General features: G+C 35.0%; 1 protein-coding gene across 4 annotated transcripts in view; it reads left to right on the top strand.

Annotated features, from left to right (window-relative positions):
- The window catches only part of DPH6 (diphthamine biosynthesis 6), a 196,786-nt gene that overhangs the window by 158,405 nt on the left and 14,679 nt on the right, over nt 1–23,702 (top strand). For all 4 annotated transcript variants that reach the window (XM_051621258.1, XM_051621262.1, XM_051621261.1 and 1 more), the window contains one exon: nt 10–415. In XM_051621258.1, coding sequence (XP_051477218.1) covers nt 10–415 — 406 coding nt within the window. The remainder of the gene's footprint in view (nt 1–9; nt 416–23,702) is intronic.

The raw sequence follows: 23,702 nt of genomic DNA on the forward strand, positions 1-23,702 counted from the left end.
ATCTTCTAGGTTGAAGATTCAGAGACATATCATGATGAAACTGCCATGTGTGGGTTGCTTGCTGTGGTTGTAGTATCTCACCTACCCAGAGATGCTGCCATTGAATGGCATGTTGTTGCAGGAGTTGATGATCCACTCAAAAGAAAACATTTTGCAATGAAGATGTTGTCAGACGGCTTCCAAATTGAGTGCGAATCTGTGGAGTCTCGTTCTGCATCTTGTGCATCCATCTCTATACGCCTGAGCTTGATTTCACCATCCACTTCTCAGCTTGATTTAGATGGACCTCTTCAAGACTTAGTTGCTATGTTTAGACAAGCTGTTAATAAACTTTCAGAAGACTGCAGTGCTAGTCCTTTGTCCTTCAGAACTTTCTTCAAGGAGGATGTCTTTGATGCTGAAACACTACAAACAGGTAAGACTTATGATGACAGAAACCAGGTGTTAAAACTAAGTGTAAGGTAATTTTTGTTTGCCTAAACTTAAGCTTTCATTAGAAGAAGAAATTTTAGAAGTGCCTTTCAAGGATAGGTAGCCAAGAAGGTCAACAGCATTCTGGCTTGTATCAGAAGCAGTGTGGCCAGCAAGGAAGTGTTCATCCGCTGCGCTTGGCACTGGTGTGGCTGCATATCAAATACTGCATTCAGTTTTGGGTCCCTCACTACAAGAAAGACATTGAAGTGCTGGAACATGTCCACAGAAGGGCAACGAAGCTGGTGAAGGGTCTAGAGCATAAGTCCTATGAGGAGCAGCTGAGGGAACTGGAGCTGTTTAGTCTGGAGAAGAGGAGGGTGAGGGGAGACCTTATTGCTCTCTACAGCTACCTGAAAGGAGGGCATAGCGAGCTGGGGATTGGTCTCTTCTCCCAAGTAACAAGCATTAGGACAGGAAGAAATGGCCTCAAGTTGCACCAAGAGAGGTTTAGATTGGATACTAGGAAAAAATTATTAATTGAAGGGGTTTTCAGGCATTGGAACAGGCTGCCCAGGGAGGTGGTTGAGTCACCATCCCTGAAAGTATTTGAAATGATGTGTAGATGTTGTTCTTGGGGACATGGTTTATTGGTGGACTTGGCAGTGTTAGGTTAACACTTGAACTTGAAAATCTTAAAGGTCTTTTCCAACTTAAACGATTCTATAATTAAGATATGCTTGTTCATTTTCTGATGACCAGGCATGCTTCTCATATAGAAAGGCTCTATATGGATGTTTTGAAGTTCAAATAGGATAAAGCCCCAGATTACTTGTGATCTCACAGCTCACCTGACTTTGAGTATAAGGTTGGATTAGATGATCTCACTCCAATCTGAGTTATTCTGTGATTCCATAAAAGAGAATTTGCTGAGAAATCCAGCCACCTCAGGATCATATCTAAGGAGGACGACTCTTTTGCATAAAAGTCTTTGAACAGTTGTCCATAGCCAGGTTTCTGTGATAATCTAGAACTATGCTCAAATAACAAAATTCTGTCTGCTAGCAGGCACTTTTTTTGAGAATAAATATGAAATAGTAATGTTTTAAAACAAGGAAATAGTGTTCTATCCTCTACATTAGAGGGTGACTGGTTCTGAACATGGGCAATTTGCTAACCAAATTTTTTTTTTTCCTCAATGTTTATTGTTTCAAAATCTTATTCCCTTACCAAGTAAAGAGAATACAGAACAAAAATTATAATGTTGCAGATATAATTTATTTCTTGTGTTGTGCATCTATAGCTTGGTCTGTGCTCAATTTGGGACAGCTAACATTGCACAAGAGCACAAAAGCTTATTTTATCTGTCAGGCCTACAAAACTGTTAGACCACACTTGTATTGAAAACAGTAAGAGCTTTGCCACTGATTTGAGAAAGAACAAAATCAGAACCTTAGTATATATTTATCTCAAACATGCATGCACTTTAAAAATCCTTGCAGACCACAGCTGATCCATATTAATTAGCTGACATAAATGTTAGCCCTCAAATATTCTACTGTCCTATTTTTTTTTTCCTAACCTGCAGCATTTTTTGAAGAAAATTCAACCTGACATTGTTTAATAGATTTAAAATACAGGAATTGAAAGCTATAAAAATGTGGCATACAATAAGCATATTTAATTCAGGAAACAAGGAATGAACATATAGTCTGACAGAATGTTGTTGTTTTTACTACATCTTGTTTAAGAGCTAAAAGAAAACCTGATAAAACATGTTCCTGGCATGGGATTAACATTACCATTTTGCCTGCTCTCTGTCTAGTGTTTCTCAGGCCATAGAATAATTATATCAAAATAAATTTCATTTGCTTTATTAAATATATTGCTCAATATAATGTATAAATTGTGCACATAAATACTCAGTTTAATTTATTTCATATTATGTTACCAACGGCATAGACATAGAAAGATTTGTTGTGATTGTCATATATTCATTCTGGTTGTGTTCAGATCTCTGCACTGTCATAATAATTTCTGTCATTATAGCAATTTTATCATTATCCCCACTGGTAAGAAGTACATTCTTGCAAATCTGTAGAATATATAGAATACATTAAATTTACAAGTAACACTAATTCATTGATGAAGAATTTTAAAATTACTTTTTCTACTTAGGAAAAATTTCCAGAAAGTTCATATAATGGGAAGAAGAAATATGCAATATATTTAAAATAGTTTATCAAATTAAAATAGTTGCTGAAGTGTGTCTTACTGATAGTTTCCATCTGATACAAGACAATTATATATATATACTTTTTCTGATTCAAAATCAGAAGACTAATTTTTAATATATTGTTAAGACAGAGGGACATATTTAAGTGTTCTGCTAAGAGGTGTCCTTGGAGCCTGGAAAGACCTAGTCTCCAGTGAAGCCTCCTCAGCTTTCCAAAAGATGCAGCATATTACTGATCTATGTCCTTGACTGTCCTTTGTACTGTTATTACAATTATACTTTTCATAATTTAAAATGTACTCACACATATATATAGTAACTCTCAGTTGAAAAAGCACTGTATGAGATCTCCAAGATGTTCCCATTCATTTTAGTATCCCCTAGACAGTGTCCATAAGTGTCCATAAAAAAGATGACATAGTCTGTATTTCATCTTCTCAGTTATTATTGGCAGTCTTTAGTTATGACTGGCAGAACTACTACAAATGTTTTTGTCCTTTAGCCTGCTTCACAGATGTCATATGCCAGAACTAATATCAGGTCTTTCTTTTGAATCTCATGGTTTTATCCTGACTATAACATCAGCCCAAAATGTTAGGGATTAAGTTTTGATGACCACATCTTCTTCCTGTTTCTCATAGTGTATTCCTGTTTTCCTCTTGAGCCTTTAGGTGGTCCTCAGGTTTCATCTAGAACAGCCCATTAACTTGTCAACCTTCTTCCTAAAACTCAACTCAGCATCAAAGGAGACAAAATACTGTGTTTTACATTACCCAGAAGTTCAATTCATTAGCTGAAAAGAATTTTAAACATACTTATAATATATTTAGGCAAGTTCAAATAAGATTGTTCTTTTTATAGAATGCATGAATCTGACTGTAGCAAGTCACAAGAGGGAACAGTACTGACTTCCAAAGCAGCACTGCTTTGTCTTGTCAACTCTGAGAATGGCAAAAACTTGCTCACACCTTTCTCTGTAGACTTGCCCTAAGGTATTTTGCGTATTTGGATGTCTCTGTGGTGATTTCTACTAGCTCCAAAGGATGCTTTCTGTTGCAGTGTGTGTCGAGGTAGATATCAGAACTTACATGTGCTACTGATCAGATAGTTAGTAAAACTGACTTTGCAACACAGAATAGCATTTTACTAGGATAAAGCAGAAATGTACTGACCTTGACTTAAAAATTGCTAGCCTAATATGCAGGCTTTTAAAAAATACTGTTTCCTTGTTGTGGCTGCCAGAACCCAAGTGGTATTGAGACAGCAGTTTTTCAGTTGCCATTTGTTAATCCATCTCAGGTAGTGCTGGCTGCTAACCATCTGTATGATGATGTGATAGTGACATGTTTGATCTTCAATGTGTTTGACATGGCTAATCCCACAAGTAGGTCTGTCCTTTTGGAGTCTTTGACTACCATCAGATGCATTGTCTGCTGAGGAAACACAACATTAATAGCATAGTAGGGGATGCTAGACATTGCTATTCAAATATTTTTTAATGTGAAACACATCAGTATCTGTAACAGAAAATATAGAAATCAGTCTGTCTCAGAAATCAACATGTTTGTGGAGATAACTGTTCCAGTCTTAGTGGATTTCAGGTGGACTTCCATCACGTTCTAAGATTAACTAAGAATATTCAGTAATTCTTGTAAGATTATGTATTGCAATATATTGTCTCCTCTAGCAAAAGCATGGAAAAGAAATAAAGATACTTTTTTTTTTCTGATTAGAACTTAAAATTGTTGGAGTGAAAGGAGGAAATGCTACCACAGATCTTCTCAGATGATCATCTGTTTAGATGAATGCTTTTTTGATGCAAAAAAATGGTTGTTAATTTAAAACTGTCTAAATAAATTAGAGAAATTTTTTTGTAACTAACACAGTAAGATGAGAACCGAGAATATGTATACATTGCATATTGTAACAGATTATTGGAAATTATTATAGCCGGTGTTACTGATGTCAAAAGAAGCTAAAGGTTTGTAATGCAAATTTGAGACAGATAGCTTTCTGTCTTCCTAAGACCAGATGTGAAGTTTTTTTGAACGAAGTGTAGTACTGATGGTGAACTTCTTAGAAGCAATCCCTCATAACATACGAGAGCATTATGGGCACCTTGCTGAGACCACAGAACGCGTTAGAAGTAGTAGGATTAGATTAAGCTGACATATATACTTAGTAAGATGCTGTTAAGCCTTTAGAAGTCTTTAACATAAATTTGGCTATTTCTTATTCTCATTTAAATATGTATTAATATAAATGTGTCAGGACGATTTGCTATAGCATCCAGCTGACTAGATTATACTTCTGTATAGGAGAGATGAATGTTCATAAGTCATCCCATTATGATTTCGCAAGCCTTGTTCACAGGATGTATGCAAAATATTTTTGAATATTTATTAGGGAGTAGAAAAGGTCTTGCATTCACCAGAATATCACATTACATAATCCCTTTTTAATAGTATAGAAGAAATGAAGTGAGAATATAAAAAGGCAAAAGAGAACAGGAATAGAAAGTCAGTCTCATAGCAGCATTAAAATGAATATATAATTAGTTTTAAATGTGGCTGTACTCTGTAAATGCTCATGACTAAAAGGCTCTTAATACTTCCATGTTTATCATGTTTCAATGATGCCTTTTTAAAAAAAAAAATCTACAATGGGTCAAGTATCATTCAACTGGACTATAGAAAATCTTACTTGAAATGGGACTTTTTCTTCTGTTGAAAGAGAAGCCCTGGTGATTAGGCATTTGGTTAGGAGTCCTTGCACTGACATTGTAACACCTTGATGCACTCACAACATCCTGGAATAGGTTGCCCAGGGAGGTTGTGGATGCCCCCTCCCTGGAGATGTTCAAGGCCAGTTTAGATGAGGCTTAGTGCTGCCTGGTCCAGTGTGAGGTGTCCCTGGTTGGATCCTGATGATCTTTAAGGTCCCTTCCAACCTTAACCATTCTATGATTCTGAGTCTATAAGTGTTAATAATTTTCAAGTGCTGGTCCTTTTGAAATCAAGCTTTTCAGTCACTATCTACTGAAGTAATTTTTGTGGGTAACATATAATTGGGCTGAACAAAAATATTTTTTAAATATCATGATGTTGTCTGAAAAAGACTGTAAAAATTGAACTTTGTTTTCCACTTAATTCTATTAATTTAGGCTAAATGAAAAATTTGAGAACAGTTGTCAGCCTGAGAGAAGAGGAAAATTTCACTTTAGATTTCTTGGATTTCCTGTTAAGAAAACGAAGATTTTGCCAAGTATAATAGTTTATGCAGCAGACCTACACTGCTGTGGCTCAAACAAAAAACTGAAATAAAAAATTAAAAAGTTAAATTAGTACCTGGGGAAATGAATCAGATTATAAAATACATAAGCAATCAGGAAATATTGATGTGATTCATAAGTGTGTTAGAGATTACATTTTTAAAAGCTGAAAGTAGCTAAATTTGTTCTTGAGCCACAGAGGTGGCTTTGTGATCTGGTTGTTCCTACCCAAAGTATCCAGTCAAGAGATCTGATATATTAAATTACTGCTAAAATGCAGAAAATCAAGATTTTTTTTTTAATCCGTGTTCACGGTTGTGCTGTTACTGTATCTGCTGCAAGTAACTGTATACATATTTTCAGTGGAAAATCTCACATAAAACTATGGGGAAAGGATTTTTTTGTTTGCTATCAAAGACATGGCAAAATTGTTTTAATAGTAATGTTTCCTCTTGACTGAATTTGCATAGACAAGTTTTATGCCTGTGCGGCAGCTTAAAATATATTAGATCCTACTTTAGATTAGATTAGATACAACAGTGGCCTTCTGTACTTTAGGATGGGAAATGCATTTTTTAAGAGCACAGATACTAGATTGGTAAAATAATCAGCCACTCAGTGCCAAGGCCACGTAGCAAAGTTAGGACTCATCCTTATTCAAAGTGGACAGCATGTGACATCTAAAGATTATGTATTGCATAGTCATACATAAAAAACTTGCCTAAAAGTTTAAATGGAAATAAGTTCTTTAATTGCTTGACCCACAACTGATATTGAACATACATCTTTTATCCTTGATACAGACCACCAGCAATATATCTGTAAGGTTATATTTTAAAGCTACTGTGTACAATTTCATATTTCTTTCAGAATTCCTGCCACTAAAATCTAGGATACATTTATAGCTTGCTCTGTCCCTCCTATCATGTTTCCACATCAAGTTGAAGTGCTCTTCAGGACATGAATTACTTAAATGCACTTTTTATTTTTTCTGTTGAAAATTTACATGTAGTGACCTGGAGGGCAGAATGGACCTGTCAGAAAATGGACTTTTTGTAAAGTAATGCATACGTGATAAAGAATAATTTCCTAAGTTTGCTAACAAGTTGAAAACTTATTTGCTTTCCTCACATATTCAGTTTGGAAAATGCTAGCCATTTTTTTATGGTGTTCTGGGGAGTGTCTTTGCTGCTTGATGTTAGTTTATAAGTTATCTCATTAAACACTGGAATTTGTTAAAAGCAGTAAGCTATAAGGTGAAAATCTGAAGAGAACAGATTTAAAGAAACTTACGGAGTGAGAACCCAATCGATTCTGTAATGAATCAGAAGGTGTAATTTTGATAATTAACTCTACAAGGAGTTGGAAGGAATTAATACTCTTCTGGAAAACTGCTGTCTTCTAGGCAGGTGTATGTATACATGGTCTGTCCAAATATGCATGTGTATACATGCATAAAATGTATAAAGTACAAGCATCCTTCTACAATGTCAAAATTGATTTTGAGAAACTATGCTTTTTTTAGTGCTTTGTTGGCAGAGAACTATAAAAGCCTCTTAGAACAAAGACATCAGCCATGCAATCATTGCCAAATTTGGATCATCTGGTGTTTAATATATGAGGCATATATGATCTGTCTATCTATGCAGAAACCATTTGTGACAAACTCAGTTTTTAAGGACAAATCACAGATTATGGTTTAAAGCTACACAGGAAGTTGGGTTTTTTTCTGAGACTGTTTCAACATGCCAACATTTTTACACCAATTCTACAATTCTACATCCATAAAGATTGAAAGAACTTAGATTTCTAAGAGACCTCTGCACCATTTACATAGAATCTGTATTGCTTTTTATTTATAAGTGAAGAAAACAAAACGGATGGTGTTTAAACCAGTGAAATTACATCTGCCTTAGGAAGTCTATTGATCTTAAAATCATTGTAGGCTGAAAGTGAACTGAGGATAATATCAGACCTGCTTCCCTTGCTATTGCTCGTTCTAGGTACTATTTAGGAACATTGCTTGAAACAGAACACTGCTCTAGAGGAACCTTTGGCATGACTAGTTTGTCTTTTTTGTATCCTCTTCTTTAGTACCAACATGCTTGCCATTTGCTCTTTGTCTTGCAGACCTAAGAAATAGTTCAATGAAAGAAAATATTTAATTTTGCAAGGAAGAACTGTGTACATTTCCAACCAATAACAATATAAATAACAACACACTAACGGTAGCAGAAAGGTCAATGAGTAGGTGGATAGCTTGTTCCTGGGGAATTCCATGAAGTCCCATAGAATAGATAATCCACAGGAGGGTTGAATGTTCATTGGCTGTCCTGACGGTTGTTGGTTATTCTGTGGCATAACCTATGCACTAAGAAGCATCAGTTTAATCTTCTTCTTTGATAACTTTTCCTAACCTCCTTTAAAAATATTGCTGATGGACAGCAGGAGGTGTACTTCAGTATTTTTCAACCAGATTTTTTTAGCATTGCTAATAACAGTAGCCTGGAAAATAGGTATTATATCTACAGACTGTCAAACTATTAATAAATATAATAAACTATAATAAACCTCAATAAGCTATGACTGCAAACTTCCTTCCTCTGTGTACTGGTAAGTGACAATTCACATGTGAAGTTCAATATTTGTCATTGGAAATTTTCCTGCCCTGGCAATACATGTAAGAAGCTGACAAATATATTTTTTTCATGTTTGTTTTTTTCTTCTCCAGTTTCCAAGAGCTTTTCCCAGGCTTGAGGTATTCTTCTGTGTCCACTCACTAGAAATTGCCCTCACAACTGCAGTTGTGATACTGAAATTTCCCCATTCTTTGGCCTACATGCTCAGAGCAGTGATGGCCATCACTCTTGGATAGAAAGTGGAAGATTCAGGTGTCAGAACTAGCACTGACTGATGGCCAAAACCATTGATAAATTTTACCTTAAATCCTTCCACTTCCTCTCTATTTTCCCCTACAACTCTTCCTTCTCCAGTCTCTCAGAGTTAATTTCTTTCTGTAAGATCTTACCCTTTTTCAAAGAGCCTATCACACTTTGTCAGATGCCTTGACAATCAGAAGTCATACTTAGCTTTCCTCATTTGGATGATATACAAACAGCTGCTGAAAAGTTAACTTTCAAGGGCTCTAATAAGTATAATAGGTAAATGGGAAATAGCTTAAATTCGTTTTGAAAACTCTTCCAGTGTCAGCCCTGTGGAAATCCTCTGTCCTACAAGCAGGATATGGTATCTTTTCTTCTCTGTCAGGTTATATCTGTTAAATGTATTAGGTATCAAATTCAGCTGTCAGCAGTCTCTCAACAATGCATCTAAACAGTCTCTGAGATTTTCTGAAAATCTTGGCCATTGGCTTGGAGACAGATAAAACCTTTTTGTTATCTAATGGCACAGAATAATTTCTTTCAAAGATTTGAAACTAAAAATGATATTGAAGTAATGCCCTGATTCAAACCACAAATGCAGGCAGAAACTTAACAGCATGAGAAGATGCTGCTGCCAGCATAGTTTGCTTTAATAGCCTAGAGCTCATCTTTTGTCCGTGTGGATAGTGGAAGCCAAAGAAGCTACCTTCCTGAAGTCCAGGGACAGCATGGATACAAAGATTATTATTTACAGTGAAAAATGATGAAACACCTTTGTACTCCATTGTCCATTTGCTTCCGCTGTCCTTGACCCTTCTCCATAGGCTAAGCCATCTCTCTTTTGGACTTTAGAAGGAAACCTGAGGACAGAAGGCTGGGCAAGGAAACAAGTCCTGTTTGTACTCCATAGGCATGTTTAGGGCAAGAAAGCCTTCAGTGTTTACTGTCTCTGGTGCTCAGTCAATGCTGGCCTTTTGAGGCTGCTAAGATGTGGATCTGGAGTTTCTTTTGATTTCAGTCTCTTAAATTCTGAGAAAACTGCAACTGGAAGCAGGTCTGAAGGACACCACTGAATAATTATTTTCTGAATTCTAGAAGTATTACAAATCAGATTTCTGATTAAAATACTTTCAGCATAGATTTCTAAAAGAGTGTTTTTTCAGTTTTGAAACACTTTTTAAAGTTACACTCTGACTTAGAAGGAAATGTACAAAAACTATGCTTAGCACCCATAAAACTACTGTAACTTGTTCAACCACTTGCCACCCATTTAATAAGTTGGGCTTGGGGTGTCATTTTATTTATCTGATGGAATTATGCCATTAAAGCAAGAAAAAGTGAAGTGGAAAGTTTGTTTTGTTGGTTTTGCCATCTGCACTGTAACTGCTAATCCAAGAAAACAGCTGCAACTAACCATCAAAAGAAAGTATTTTGCCATTGTAACACTTCATGCAATTTGACTTTGCATCATATATGCAGTGCTGCTCCAAATAGTCTTTATTTCTTCTTAAATTTCTGATAAATTTAGGTTCAAAATAACATAATCCTATTAGGTGTAATCGAGAAATTTCCAATCCCCAGAAAAACAAGCAATGAAGAATTTGTATTTTTTTCCTTTCTTTGGGGTTTGCTCAGCTTTACTAGTAATGCATCATATCTGCTGTGTTAAAATCCAATTAATAGTTCTAATTCATTGACATGGAAAGCACATTTATAACATAGTCCCTTCAGGCACTTCTTTTCTACTCGCACTGTTAAGTCTGCAGTATCAACACTAGATAATTGGAGAAGAGACAAATTTTCTCTGTTGTAACAAATTCAAACATTCCTTCTGTTTCTACATTCTTTCTGAATGGCAGGAGTGTAGCCATCAGGCTGAGGGAGCTGGTCTGGCACACCTGACGTAGTCGGATACGGTAAGATGAGAAAGAGATCACCAAACTGGAGAAAGTTCAGAGAAGAGCCACTAAAATGATGTCTAGAACATACAGGAAAAGACTGAAGGGACTGGGTTTGTTTGACCTAAGGGAGAGAAGACTATTCCATATTATTATTAGAATACAATGAAGTGGCTAAAAAGAGTGGCATTTAACTGCAGATTCTGGTGGGGGGAGGTTGCTTTCCATCTGTCATTCTATCATTAATACTCCATACTCTTTACAAAAGATGACTATTACTCCTTGCTTGAATACTAATTACTAAAACAGCAAGCAAGATTTTTCTATTGGAGTGTATCTTTCAAAGATAGATGTTTCTTTAGAAGTTTCTGGATTGTTTGTTTGGTTTTTTTTTAACTCATTTCTCTGTAGTGTGCACATTTGTCCTTTTTTCTTTCTTGTTATCTTACAAGATACAAGCTCAGAATTCAAATTACCATTGGGCTCTAATATCTCTGCGGTATTTCTTATGACAATGCAAAGCCAATGTGTTTCTAGAGTCTAATTTGTTTGATAATGATTGAGACACCTTAGGATGAAGAATCTGGTTATGAAGTTAATTTATGTCATATCTTCAACTGGAAAACCCTTTGTTTTCCTCATTTAAACACATTGGTAGATAGTTACCCCATTTGATCTGGGGGCTAAATACTAATATAGCCAGATTTTCCTAGGATTCCAAAAATAATTTTTAAAAGAATAATTTGCAAGCTGTAAAATTTACAACTTTTATACCTCTGGAGAGCTTCAAAGCTTTGATCAAAACTTTTGCTCATCAGGACGTAAAGACTTCATGAACTTTGAAAATAAATTCTTTTCACCTAGTAGTAATATTGCTGGGAGAAAAAAACAAACCAAACAACCAAACCAACAACAAAAAAATAGTATATTGAGGATTGCTGTTTCTGTTATTTACAGGGTACTGACTTGTCTTAATCATCCTGCCAGGAATGTGTAAGTCAGTATAGCAGATAATGGGGTGAAATCAGATGTAAGAAAAATAACAGTATGTCATCTGTTTTACTCTCAACTGTATCTTGTCCACATACTGATGCTATGGATGTAAACCCATTTGAGCAGCTTCCTGTTTGTGGCACAGAAGCATTAAGTGATTTGGATGCTGAACCCAAGATGGCAAAATTATAGAGCTTTATTTTCCTGAAGTTCTTAGTTAAAGTTACAGATACTCAGCAACTCTCAAAATGAGGTGCTGTTTCAAGGCAGCACAATAGTCAAAATAGGTAAATAGAGCCCTGAAGAAGAGTAGTTCATTGAAATGCATGCCTTGTTCCAGAAAGCAGTTGGAGATCAAATCTGGTTTGAGATTGCTCTTCTATTGGGCATAACTTCATCATTTTAGAATTATCAAGGGATCTTGTCATTCACAGACTTTTTTGAAAAGCATGACTAATTGAAGCCAGCCTAGGGCATTTTCTAAAATTGCATTCATGAAAATAAATATATTCTAATTTAGCTGATTATTCTGTTTTTTCTTTGTATTAACTGCATAGAATGTTCTTTGAATTATTTTGTTTCATATCACGTAGTTTAACTTACCTGCTGTGATCTAATCAAGTATTTGGGTCACTCAACCCACAACAGCAACAGAAATAATCAGGATTTGTATCTTTAGATTAGGCTTTTTGAACTTTACTTTTCTTCTAAATTAGTTTGTGTTTTTCTTGTGTTTGTTTTTAGCTGTGATGGTATGCAAACAACTTAAACTTTTGATCCTTTAAAAAGCTGGAAACAGAAACCTCAGCTGTTTAACAGTACTTTCATTAAAATGATTGCTTTTCATTTTGGGCTAAACATGTTTGAAAATAGTTTATGTAGGAGTTTTCCAAACTTTATAAACATACTAAAATTTCACTTTGTTAGGAAACGTGCTACATAACATTCCTTGCTACAGAAATTAATGCCACAATACTTATTCTTTAGTATGTTTACCATATAATGGTAAAAAGTCTTTGATAAGTATTAATTGGAAGGAACATTTTGGTTTTTGGTGTTAGGCAGGAGTTATTCTAAGCATATTGCTTAAAATGGTCTTCCACCTTCTTTTCCATGTTGTTTATGTTTCACTTTCATGAATATACTGCAGAGAGACTGAAAAGCATTCTAGAAATTTTCATCGCTTAAGCATAGTCATTCAAAGTCAATAATTATATTAAAAATACTTTATCAGTACCAGAGTGCGTTGATGTCACACTAAAGAAGATCTGCTATAAGAGATGGTATATTTTTAGCTCTGAGCTGGCTAGGAACCCACAATTAACTATCTTAATAATTGTAACACACATTTCAAAAATACCCATTCAGTGCCTCCCGTTAAGTCATTCAGGAAAAAAACCAAACAAACAACAACTATATACTTTGTGTAAGAGGGTGAGAATTCAATATGCTTGTCCAAACATAGGAAAACTTGGGGGGGGGGGGTGCAGTTCTGGCACACAAATGCAAGCTGTCCAAGGGTTGAGGGAAGAGCATCGCATGCTGGCTAGAAGGATCTATGGGATTAGAGTCAAGACCTTGGCCAATGTGAACCAGAGTGATTCTAGTCAGAGATTGCAGTTTCTAATTCATCCAAAGGATGGTCCCGGCTCTGATATATAGCATGCCAAGAGACATAAAACAAGCCCCAGTGTCAGAAAAGAGCAAGAATATGAGCTCTGAAAACCACATCAAGGTGAATATCAAACATTAGCTACTGTGGTTTTGCTTTTTAGGTGAAATGAAATCCCAATCTGTTGAAATAAACGTAAATTATTTTACTAAAATCACTGGAAAGTAACTCCAGCACAGCTGACCCTCTTCCAAGGCATTATTTGATCATTTCTAATAAGGAGATGAAAATTCAAGGCTTCATCTGAATGTTGTCCACTTGCTTGGTCTTTTCTGCTCTTGAGTCTTCTGTTTTTCATCCTTTCTTTTTACTTTAATTCATCCGTTTTTCTGGATCACATAAATCATCTGAGGCTGAGTTGTGGAAAGCATGATGCAAGAGTAAAACTTGAAGGCAGGCATAGTGAGCTAACTGCATCAAAACAAGATGTAAAAATCAGGAGACAGCAGTCTAAAGTTTCTTGATCCAGGAAAAGGAAATGTGAATGACATAAACCAGAGTATAGAAAGCAGGATTATAAAGCCAAAGTTTCTGTTTTAAAAATTTATTCTTCTAATTTATTCACCTAAATGTAACACATCTATTCTGCTGGTTGTTGCCAATATTTAAAAAATAACAGGTTTTGTATTAACAGGAGGAATAGAGGCATTTGAAGAGAAAACATTCCTTTTTAGGCTTCAAATGCTGTGAAGTACTTATGTGTTGCCTGTGAGGTAGAGTTCTGTTCATTGATATTGGAATCTGCATGGGGACAGCAGCCAGAGAAGCACAGCTTTGACGCAGAAGTTCAGCTTTGCCTTGGTATCATGATTCCTAAGTGAACTGGGACTTCCTTCTGAAGCAGTGTGCAATCAGTGATGATGGTAGGCAACAGCTTGCATGGTAAAGTCCAAGGTTTGAGTTTTTGTTGAAGGGTTACAAAGTCATTGTCACCTCTCATCATACAACACAGTTGCTTAGTTGTTAATTTGTAATAATGGGCTGTTTTTCAATTAAAGAGAGCATCAAAATGCCATTGGAAATGCTCAGTCGTTGACTGAGTAGGCTTACACTGCTGTGCCCTTTCTCACTAACCTTGTGCAGTTTGCCCATGACTTCATGAGCTGTTTGTGCAAGATCATCAGACTCCTTCAAAAACTCATGGCCTCCCAGTATGTTATGCTTAAGCACCAACAACTTTTCATGAGATTAAATTATCGTTGATCTACCAATTTTTTTTAAATATAGTGTTCTGTCTTTCCTCTCCTTATAAAATCAGTCCTGCACAGGACACTGTGTGTGTAGTCAGGGCTTTGCCCTGCAGAGAATGGCCTTCTTTCATGTCGATTCCATGATACTGTAACAGTTGTTTTAAAATTTGGCACAGTAGGAAAAAGAAAGGGGAAAGTGATACAATACTTTTGTGGGTTCTTTCAAACCTTTTTAGTTTGAAAATAGAATATGAAGCACCCACTGTACAGTCACAGGATGGTACACAAATTTGACCTGTAGAGCTGATAACTTAGCCTTTTACTCTATACAAAATCAATTGAGAAATAATATTATTTTATGGTTCTTGTAGTAAAACTCTTGTTATCTATTAAGAACAGCAAGAGGGTGGGATTATAAATACTTACTTAGTTCATGCAGAACACTCACAGATAATATGGTTCGTGATGTAAATCCTGGTCATGTCTCTAGGATACAAAATAGCCATGAATTATTGTTACTTACTTAGTCTTTCAGAATAAAAAATGAAATCAAACACATAAGAAAGTATATGGGAACTGTAGAAATGCCATATTATCCTTTATTAGATTATAGTGCAATCAACAGGGAAAAAGCTTTAAAAGAAAGGGCAAAATATGACAGTAATGTGTATGGCAGTAGTATTTATTTTTTTCAGAAATATAAATTAATGCATTTTTTAAAATTGCACTAGCAAATATGGCACCAGTTCAATACATATGCACATACCTAATCCACCCTTTTCTGAACTGAAGGATATGTCTAAAATTATCCTTCTAAATGTGGTCCCATGTAAAGACTACAAGAGAAACAATAAAAATCTTACAACAAATTTTTAACAGGTCTGAAGAACTAAGTATCCAGTAACCAGGGGACTGTGATGAATACCTCAGAATATTAAATTATATGTAAAATTTTGCATTGGCTACACCAGTATGATTATATGCGAAACTTACCTTTCTGTGTAATTAGTCTATTTTAAGCATTTATTATTATCAAAAGAGGTCAGCTTCCATGCCATTGTGATGTTGACCATGCAAATATTTTCCTTTCCTTGTGTTTCTGTACTCTTTTATGTCTATATGATACATTTTTTTAGAAATACTGGTATTTTCTTTGTATTCTTTTGTTATTTTCTTAAATGATATTTCCATAACATAAATAGAGATATTCCAAGCTTTTCCATACTGCTCAGGCAAATTAAGTGGATGATGACATGTGGTTACCTAGCAGGATGCAGATATAAAGCATAGAGGTAAGAGTGGATGCTCAGGAGAAACTTGAATTAAACAGTATCACTTCCTTTTAAAAACGTAAGATTACCTACAGTGAATTCTTCACTTGCAATAATCCAGGTTTTCTAATACAAAGCTTCTCACCTACTTAAATTTATTATGACACTGTAGGAAAATAACGTGTACAAACTTAAAATGTATAACTTCCAGTTATGGTTGTAACTAAAGCTGAAATATTATTTAAGGCACTTCACTTATTACCTATAAAACTTTTATTTCTAGTAACTCTACTAGAAAAATATGTAAACCCAAAAATTTTAAATTATACTGAAATTATTATATAATGTTATATTTCTTCATGTGATCATTTTCTTAGTCAGTTTGATTTATCCCATATTGGAGTATTAGACTAGACATGAGGGGGTAGAAACATTCTTACAGTTTAAATATATATATATATGCATATTCATATATCTATATATGTAGAGATGCGCATAACTGTCTTCCGGCTCCCAGCTCTGGCAAGAAAATTTTCCTCTTGTCACTCAGTTGTTCCTAATACCATCTTAGAATAGAGAAGATATTTTGAAGTACAGAGTTCTTTCCCTTTGTGCTGTTTTAACTATGGTTTATGTGTAGGTAAATACAAGCCCTTTGTGATCATATTTAGCTCAAGTATTAAGCTTTTCTTTTTACCTTGTCTTGCTGAACTGCTCAAAGTGTTCTGGGCTTTTCTGTCTTTATTTGGCTAAGCAGGCTGCTGACACTTTTTTTCCTGAAGTTTTAAGAAATTTCAGAAGTTGTCTTCTAAGCTGAGATTTAGGCTCAGTGATTTTAGAGACCCTTTTAAATTTCTATGAAGTCTCAGTCTTCATGCAAAATGTTATTTGTGTCTGATTGCAGTTCTGTGAACTCGTCTTGGCTTCTTAGTTTGCAGTGTCTAGCATTATAGTCTTCTGTCTATTCATAAAATGGGAACTACATTGGCAAGAGCTGTTCAGGGTTCTCCAAACTCATTTGTTAATATACTGGATTTCTATTTTGGAGAGACTATTAAAAGTAATAGAAAGGAAGTTTTGGCTCTACATTGTTGATTTTGTACTTTACAGACTGTTTCTCCTCTATTATTCTCCCATCCATTACTTTCCAGGAAACTAAAGGGAGATGCATACTTTTTCTTGCAAAGGATAGATTATATAGGAATGAAACTATTCTGCTTGATTTTCGTAAAATGGAGACAAGTACATTTTGCATCTGACATGAACATATTCAACATTAGAGCTCTTGACACAGTTTGTATGAAACAACCCTCCATCCGAATTGTTCACCTTCTCTAAAAAAGCAGACTTGCAGACACACTGTAATCCTTAGTCCATATTTTGTAAAACATCTACTGGTGTTCCTGCAGCAATACTTTTTAGTTTTAGTATTAGTGTTAAATTTGCAAAGTGACAATTCCATATTAGCTCATTTGATAAATGCTCTTTGACCAGATACAAATCTTTATCTCCTCCTAAAGGCCAAATATTTTTGCATGTTTGAAATTAATTCATTAATCTGTTTCCTGATCTTATAGCTCCTACGGGTGTTTTAATCTGGTGTTTGAATTAACTTTCTTATCAACCCCCAAGCTTCATCCTCTAGTTGTGAACTGGAGTTGACTAGTTCAGTAGGTTGAGTTAAAGCTGTTTGACTGTGATTGTTGTTGCTTGCCTTCTTCATGGATCACAGATTTTATGTTAGATAAAACTCATAAAAAGTCAAGTAATGAACAGGAAAGAAAAAGAATGTATCTAAAATTTGCTAAAACCTTTTATTGTCCCTAAAAGCATAATCCTGACCTTCTGTTGAAGTGGATAGAAGCTGTAGCCACAGGGAACCTTTCACACAGATTTCATTGCAAGATTGAAGCTAAAATGAAAGGCCAGATAGTTTACAGCCATTCTGCAGGCTCTGGACCAAAAAATTATAACTACTGGAGTAGGTTCAAACAGTTAGCAATTAAAGAAAGACTGTCATCTTGCTCAGTGTTCTGTCCATACAGAGCTTGTTGAAAATTCATGTAATGCAGCGTTAGTGACATTTCCAGGGTAATATACAACCTACTGTAGCAAAGAGTTACCTAGAAATAGAGATTCTGCTATCCTGACTTTTTCTTAATAAACACGTTAATTGTATTATCATCTTCCAATTTTATTCCCAAATAATTTCCTTAAAAGTTATGTGTTTACATATGGAATGTTTTTAGTAGCTGCTACTATTACCAACTTAAAAGCTAGTTTTTCATTCTTACATATTCTCATTAAGCAAAAAAAGGTTCTTAAAAGTCCTAGTTACATTTTCCATCTTGTCCCTTCAGGGAGAGCACAGTCATATCTTGTTGGATTTTAGTAAGCAGTGTATTTAGAGATGAAAAATTAAAAAAAAATATACCTAGTTGTAGCAATTTTATCTTTTGATCCTTTGGACCTTAAAAGAGAGTTTAGTATCATCACCTGAATTTTACTGAGAAGGAACCTGTACACAAGAGAAGGTGGCAGTGACTTATTCAGGTTTTGTCAGGAAGCCTGTGACAAAAATTTGAACCTTTGTCTCCTGAATTCTAGCCAGGTATTTTCTCCAGCCTACTCTCCTTCTGCACAGGATTGCAGATTCCAAAATGCTAAAAGATGTAAAAAGCAGACAGGGTAAATAGATATAAATTAATATAGGCTCAATAACCAACTTAAGTTGGTGGCAAAACTCCCTTTGACTTCAGTGGAGTCAGGATTTTAATCAGCTCAGACCATCTTTTAAAGAAAATAGTGCCATTTTTACACTAATGGGTCTTCCAATTCTTAACTCTTTACTTTTTTCCTTTACAAAGTTTGAGTTGCCATAGGTTCTATAATTAAACTTGGTACATAATTTGCTGTCAGCTTGTATTTCTTAACCAGACCTTAATGCCTTTTTTTTTTGTTTTAACTCCTTCTGCTTTAAAGAAAAAAAAAAAATGTCTTCACTGTTCTGGAATGTGCTAAGCTTGGTTTTTGTTATTATCATCTGACAGATCTGTTTTCTTGCCTTGGTTCCTTGGTGTTGTCATACAGGTAGCATTTTATCTGTTGGTAGCAAATTTCATTGTTACTCATAGATACAATTCAATGAAATATATTTTGGTTTATTTTGCAGCCACTGAGTAGAATGAAGAAAGATTGGCTGTTGAAATTTGTAAATGTGTTTTGGATTTAGAGCATGCACGTTTTCTATTAAAAATTACTGAGAGCTTTAAAGGTTGACATAAGTTAATTTTGCTCAGTAAGTAGTAAATATATGAGTAATTTGTGAATTAGCAATTAGAAGTTTGAATTAAGAACATGGCTTGCTCCTGACTGTTAAGTTTGTGGTAGAGGATCTGGCTATTCATTGTCTCTAGTCTGATTTAGTTTTATTTTTTATTATTAAACTGAACTTTTTCCTCCTTCCAGTAATAGTCTGTGGTAGTGGGAAATGAGAATGCATTGACACATAGAAGACTCGGTGACAAAACAAAATAATTCGTAATCAATGGGAAGGAATTGGTCTCAGAGAGTAACCATTGTCTTAAAAAAACAAACAAACAAAAAAAACTGAGAAGGAAAATACTTTTATTTGCCTTAATGTTTGTGGGGAAACTTACAAACTGTGGTAAGCAGTGAAGTCCGTGTAGTGAACTGTCATACCATCATAAAATAATCTCTCACACAATATATCGATACTGATTTACACAAACTTGCTCAGGAAGGCACATGCTTTCTTGAGCAAATTTTGGCTCAAGGACAATATTCCTCCCTTCTCCTTTTCATCTACTCATCACCTTCAGAGAATTCTGGCTAGTATCTAATTTGATTAAAGTGGTTCCAAAAATAATATGGCTTATTATTCCTCACAGTAGAGTCTATTCTGTTTGGAGAGAAATGGGACCAGAGTTTAAGACAATAAATGCTTATGAGGGATGAGAAATGTCATTGAACATAAAATTGAAGAGAGAAAGTCAGAATAGGAGAAATGCCATGTATAGTGGCCATTTTTAAGTAGCAGTAGTTTCCTAAGAAGTTACCTTCTTTTTTAAAACTTAAGAAGTTGGAAATATTAATGAACTGTACCTGCGCCAAATCACAGTATCCTTTCCAAATTTTATCACCTCTAAAAATATGCTACAGTAATGGAAGAACAATGAACTGAAAAGCAGCTGATACAGAAATTCAACACATTGACTAAAGAGTGGTCAGGCACTGGAACAACCTGCCCAGGGAGGTGGTTGAGTCACCATCCCTGGAGGTATTCAAAAGCCGTGTAGATTTGGTACTTCAGGACATGCTCTAGTGGCCACGTTTTTTTTCTGGTGGTTTGTTTTTGTCTTGTTTTGTTTTGCTTTGGTTTTGTGTGTTGACCGTTGGACTCAGTGATCTTAGAAGTTCATTTCAACCATGATGATTCTGTGATTCTGTGATCCACCTACAAGATGGACCTAGAGTCCAGAGATTCAGTAGTTTGCTATATGAATGCCTTTTATGTAAACACTCTTCTATGACATCACTGTAGGCTCCTAGCATGACCTTCTGCAGTCATGCCTCTACTGCATGCAACTATTTAAAGCTGTTTGGTTGAAGCCCATAGTACAAGTGACAACCTATTCCACCAAAATCCTTTCCCCACCTGCCAGCTGCACAGTGCTTTATAAGGATTCTCTGCCAGTAATCCTATAAATGTAGGGAAATACATGACTGAACTAGCACCTCTTACTTTTCCAAAAACAGATGAAGGTTTACTTTGTGACCCTTAGTTAATAATTGCATTAGCTGGAGCGGATCTAATCTATTAGTCTTAGCTAAATTTGATTTTTTAATGTTAGAAGTATGTGCATGTAGCTTACCTAACAGTGTGTACATGTGCTTGTTGCATAAAAAATAGCTTGTTATTGTGTGGCCATCTGACTGCCCATCAGACGTTGCCACTAAGACTACCACTGACATGCATATCCTTGGGCAGATTTAAATAGCTTCCTTTATTTTAATTAACCTGTCAGAGAAAGCTTCTTTGTTTTCAAAACTTAAAATTAAGCTTGGCCTAAAGTGTAAATTTAGCCCTGAAGCCATGATAAATGAGAAAACCAATCAATTTTATAAGGGTTTTGAAATGCTCTCAAATTGCAAAAATAAGACAAAATGCAGGCTACAAAGTAGCAAATCTGAGTAAGAAGCATCCAGTTTATATTGTTGCTTTTTTGATAATAACTGCTTCTAAGTAGCTGATCTATATCCTTTAAAATGTCTTCCAAGCAAGAATCACTGAATGGCAAACTGCTATATTCTGCTTCTTTTTAAAATGAAACTCTTCTGAGCAATGGGAGTAACAACAAAAGTTTACTAGATTGAGAGATCATAATATATCTCTAAATAAAGCATGTCTAAATCGTTCTGCTGTTGCAACTGTTATATTTTAACTTTATTATCTTTTATGAACATTAATTATGTTTCCACTTGAAGCTGGTGTCTTGACACTGGAAAACCATTCCAGAAGAATTTGGAATAGGAAGGATTAGCTGTTCATTTAATGTAAGTCACTGTGCAATGAAGCTGTCTGCAGTAATAACTCAATTAACCAGAGATCCATTTAAATTCCATGTTACTATTATAAACAAGAGTGACGCAGTTCACAGCTGCCTGGATAACTAGGATAAGATCAATTTCTTCTGCCTAAAAGAAGTTAACTGTTTTGTTTAACCTAATGACCTATGGTCTTTGTGTTGGATGACAGACACCTCCAAGGGACCCTTCATCCTATAGTGTATTCTACAATGGGATTAAAAATCTTTTAGAACAGAGGGCTGTTTTTCATTAGATGTCTAGCTTTTAAAACATTTTAAATTCTGAAAATAATTCCATCCTAAATTTAAAGCAAAATCTCTTCTTGGTGCAGACCAGTGGTTTGTAATTTGAATTGTCATGTTAAAAATTACGTTAATAACACTGATGACTAATACTAATGAATCACTGTAAATTCTTGTAAGGTAGTCCCTTCTTGATGCAACCAATCAGAACTAAAACAGTAATTGTGAGTAGTATGAATTGTTCAGTTCATTTCAATGGACATAGAATTTTGATAGATCTGTGCTGAAACCTAAAGCTGTCACTATAGATGTCACCCCTACTAACAGTTCCATGTCTGATTTTTTTGGATAAAAACTCAGCTGGTAACTTTATTCTGCGTCTCAAGCAGCCTTAGTGTTGTCTCTCTCATCTAGCTGCCTCATTTCCCAGCTATTCTCTGTCTGCTTGACAAAACTATATGTAAGTAACAAATAGCCACATTTGAAAATGTGGTGGTAGTATAAATTGCATTAATTTTAACTTGACTTTTTTTAGTATATTTGATTACATTCTTTATTTCGTGAGGTAAAATAATGCATGTCATTAAGGAGCTGCAGAATTCAAGGCTTAAGAAATATACTAGGTCTTGGGTTTAGCATGCTTATATAATTAATTTGTAACTATTTAACTGAAAAAAAAGATCAGTCTAATCAATTTTAGCACAGGCATTATATTCAGCCAGTAAACTTCTTATTATTCATACACAGAAGGATGTGTCCAATGATTAAGACACCAAGGATTTAGTTGATAGAATAATCTGCATTTCTAAAGAAAAAAGAAGCAGTAGGGTATTTAATTCTTTAAAAGAAAAGTTGTGATGCATGTCAAAGCATAACACTGAATCAGAGTTTTAAAAACAGTATCCGCAGCTTGCTTGTCCATTGGCTGGTTTACTTGCATATCTGTAATGTACAGTCTTGATCTAATAATTGCTAATTATGCAGTTGTTTATCAGCTCATTTGAAACATCCTGAAATTCAGTCTAGCTCAGCAAATTGCTGTGCTTAAGGCATTTTGAGATTCTAGGAAATTATAATATCCCCAGAAGGCGATGAATTAATAATAAAAATCTTCTTTTGTAAAAGATTATCATTGCAGAGCAAATGGAGCAGATCTTCCCTATCTTAGTGCATTTAATATTCTCATTTTTTCTATGAAAGTTTGATGGAAAGACTATATGGAGATTACTGTTTTATTAACTTGTTAAGAGACAAATTTACTGAACCAGTGCAGCATATTGATTTCAGTGTCTGCTATATGAAAAAGCAGCAATTGTAATGGATGACTTCTACACATTTCCATATGGAAACTAGCTCATTCTTTAGATGTTTCGTGGTCTTGATTTATCTGTTTAGACTGGCATTAAGTGATTGAAATTGCAAGGATGCTTTCTCGTTTATTAGAAGTTTTTCCTGCTTTCCAAATTATTTCTTCTTAATATGCCCACCCTTAAGTCAATCCCTTTTAAAGGATTGCAGAAGCAAATCCACAGTTTGTCTTATTCTGTTAGAAACAACATTCTGTGTGGTAGATTTCAGGTTTGATTTGCAATGAACAGAAATTAGAACACTACATACAGCACGTTTTTAATCAGTTATCAAATGTTAACAGATCAAGCATGCAACCATTCCTACAGTGTGGGAGCTTAATATGGCTCTTAAAATCCATCATATAATTCAGATGGCTTGATCTAATTATATTCATGGTTACAAACATGCTAAGGTAAATATCATACATAAGATATTAAATGAGGGTGAGAAAGGTAGCTGTCACAATAAATTGAACTGCTGTCCTCCAGGTATCTGTCTTCCAAGATTTATTTTTTGCTTTACATTTGGGGAAAAAAAAATATATATCTTGCTGTATAATCTAGGAGTGCAGTGCTGGTTCTATTTCCATTGTTCATTTTGGCATTGTATGATGTAAGTATTGGTTAAAAAAAAGATCTCAGAGAGGATGCAGGCATCTGTGGTTCTTCACCCCACA

This window comes from Apus apus, chromosome 5 (assembly GCF_020740795.1).
Source record: "Apus apus isolate bApuApu2 chromosome 5, bApuApu2.pri.cur, whole genome shotgun sequence".
NCBI classification, from domain to species: Eukaryota; Metazoa; Chordata; class Aves; order Apodiformes; family Apodidae; genus Apus; species Apus apus.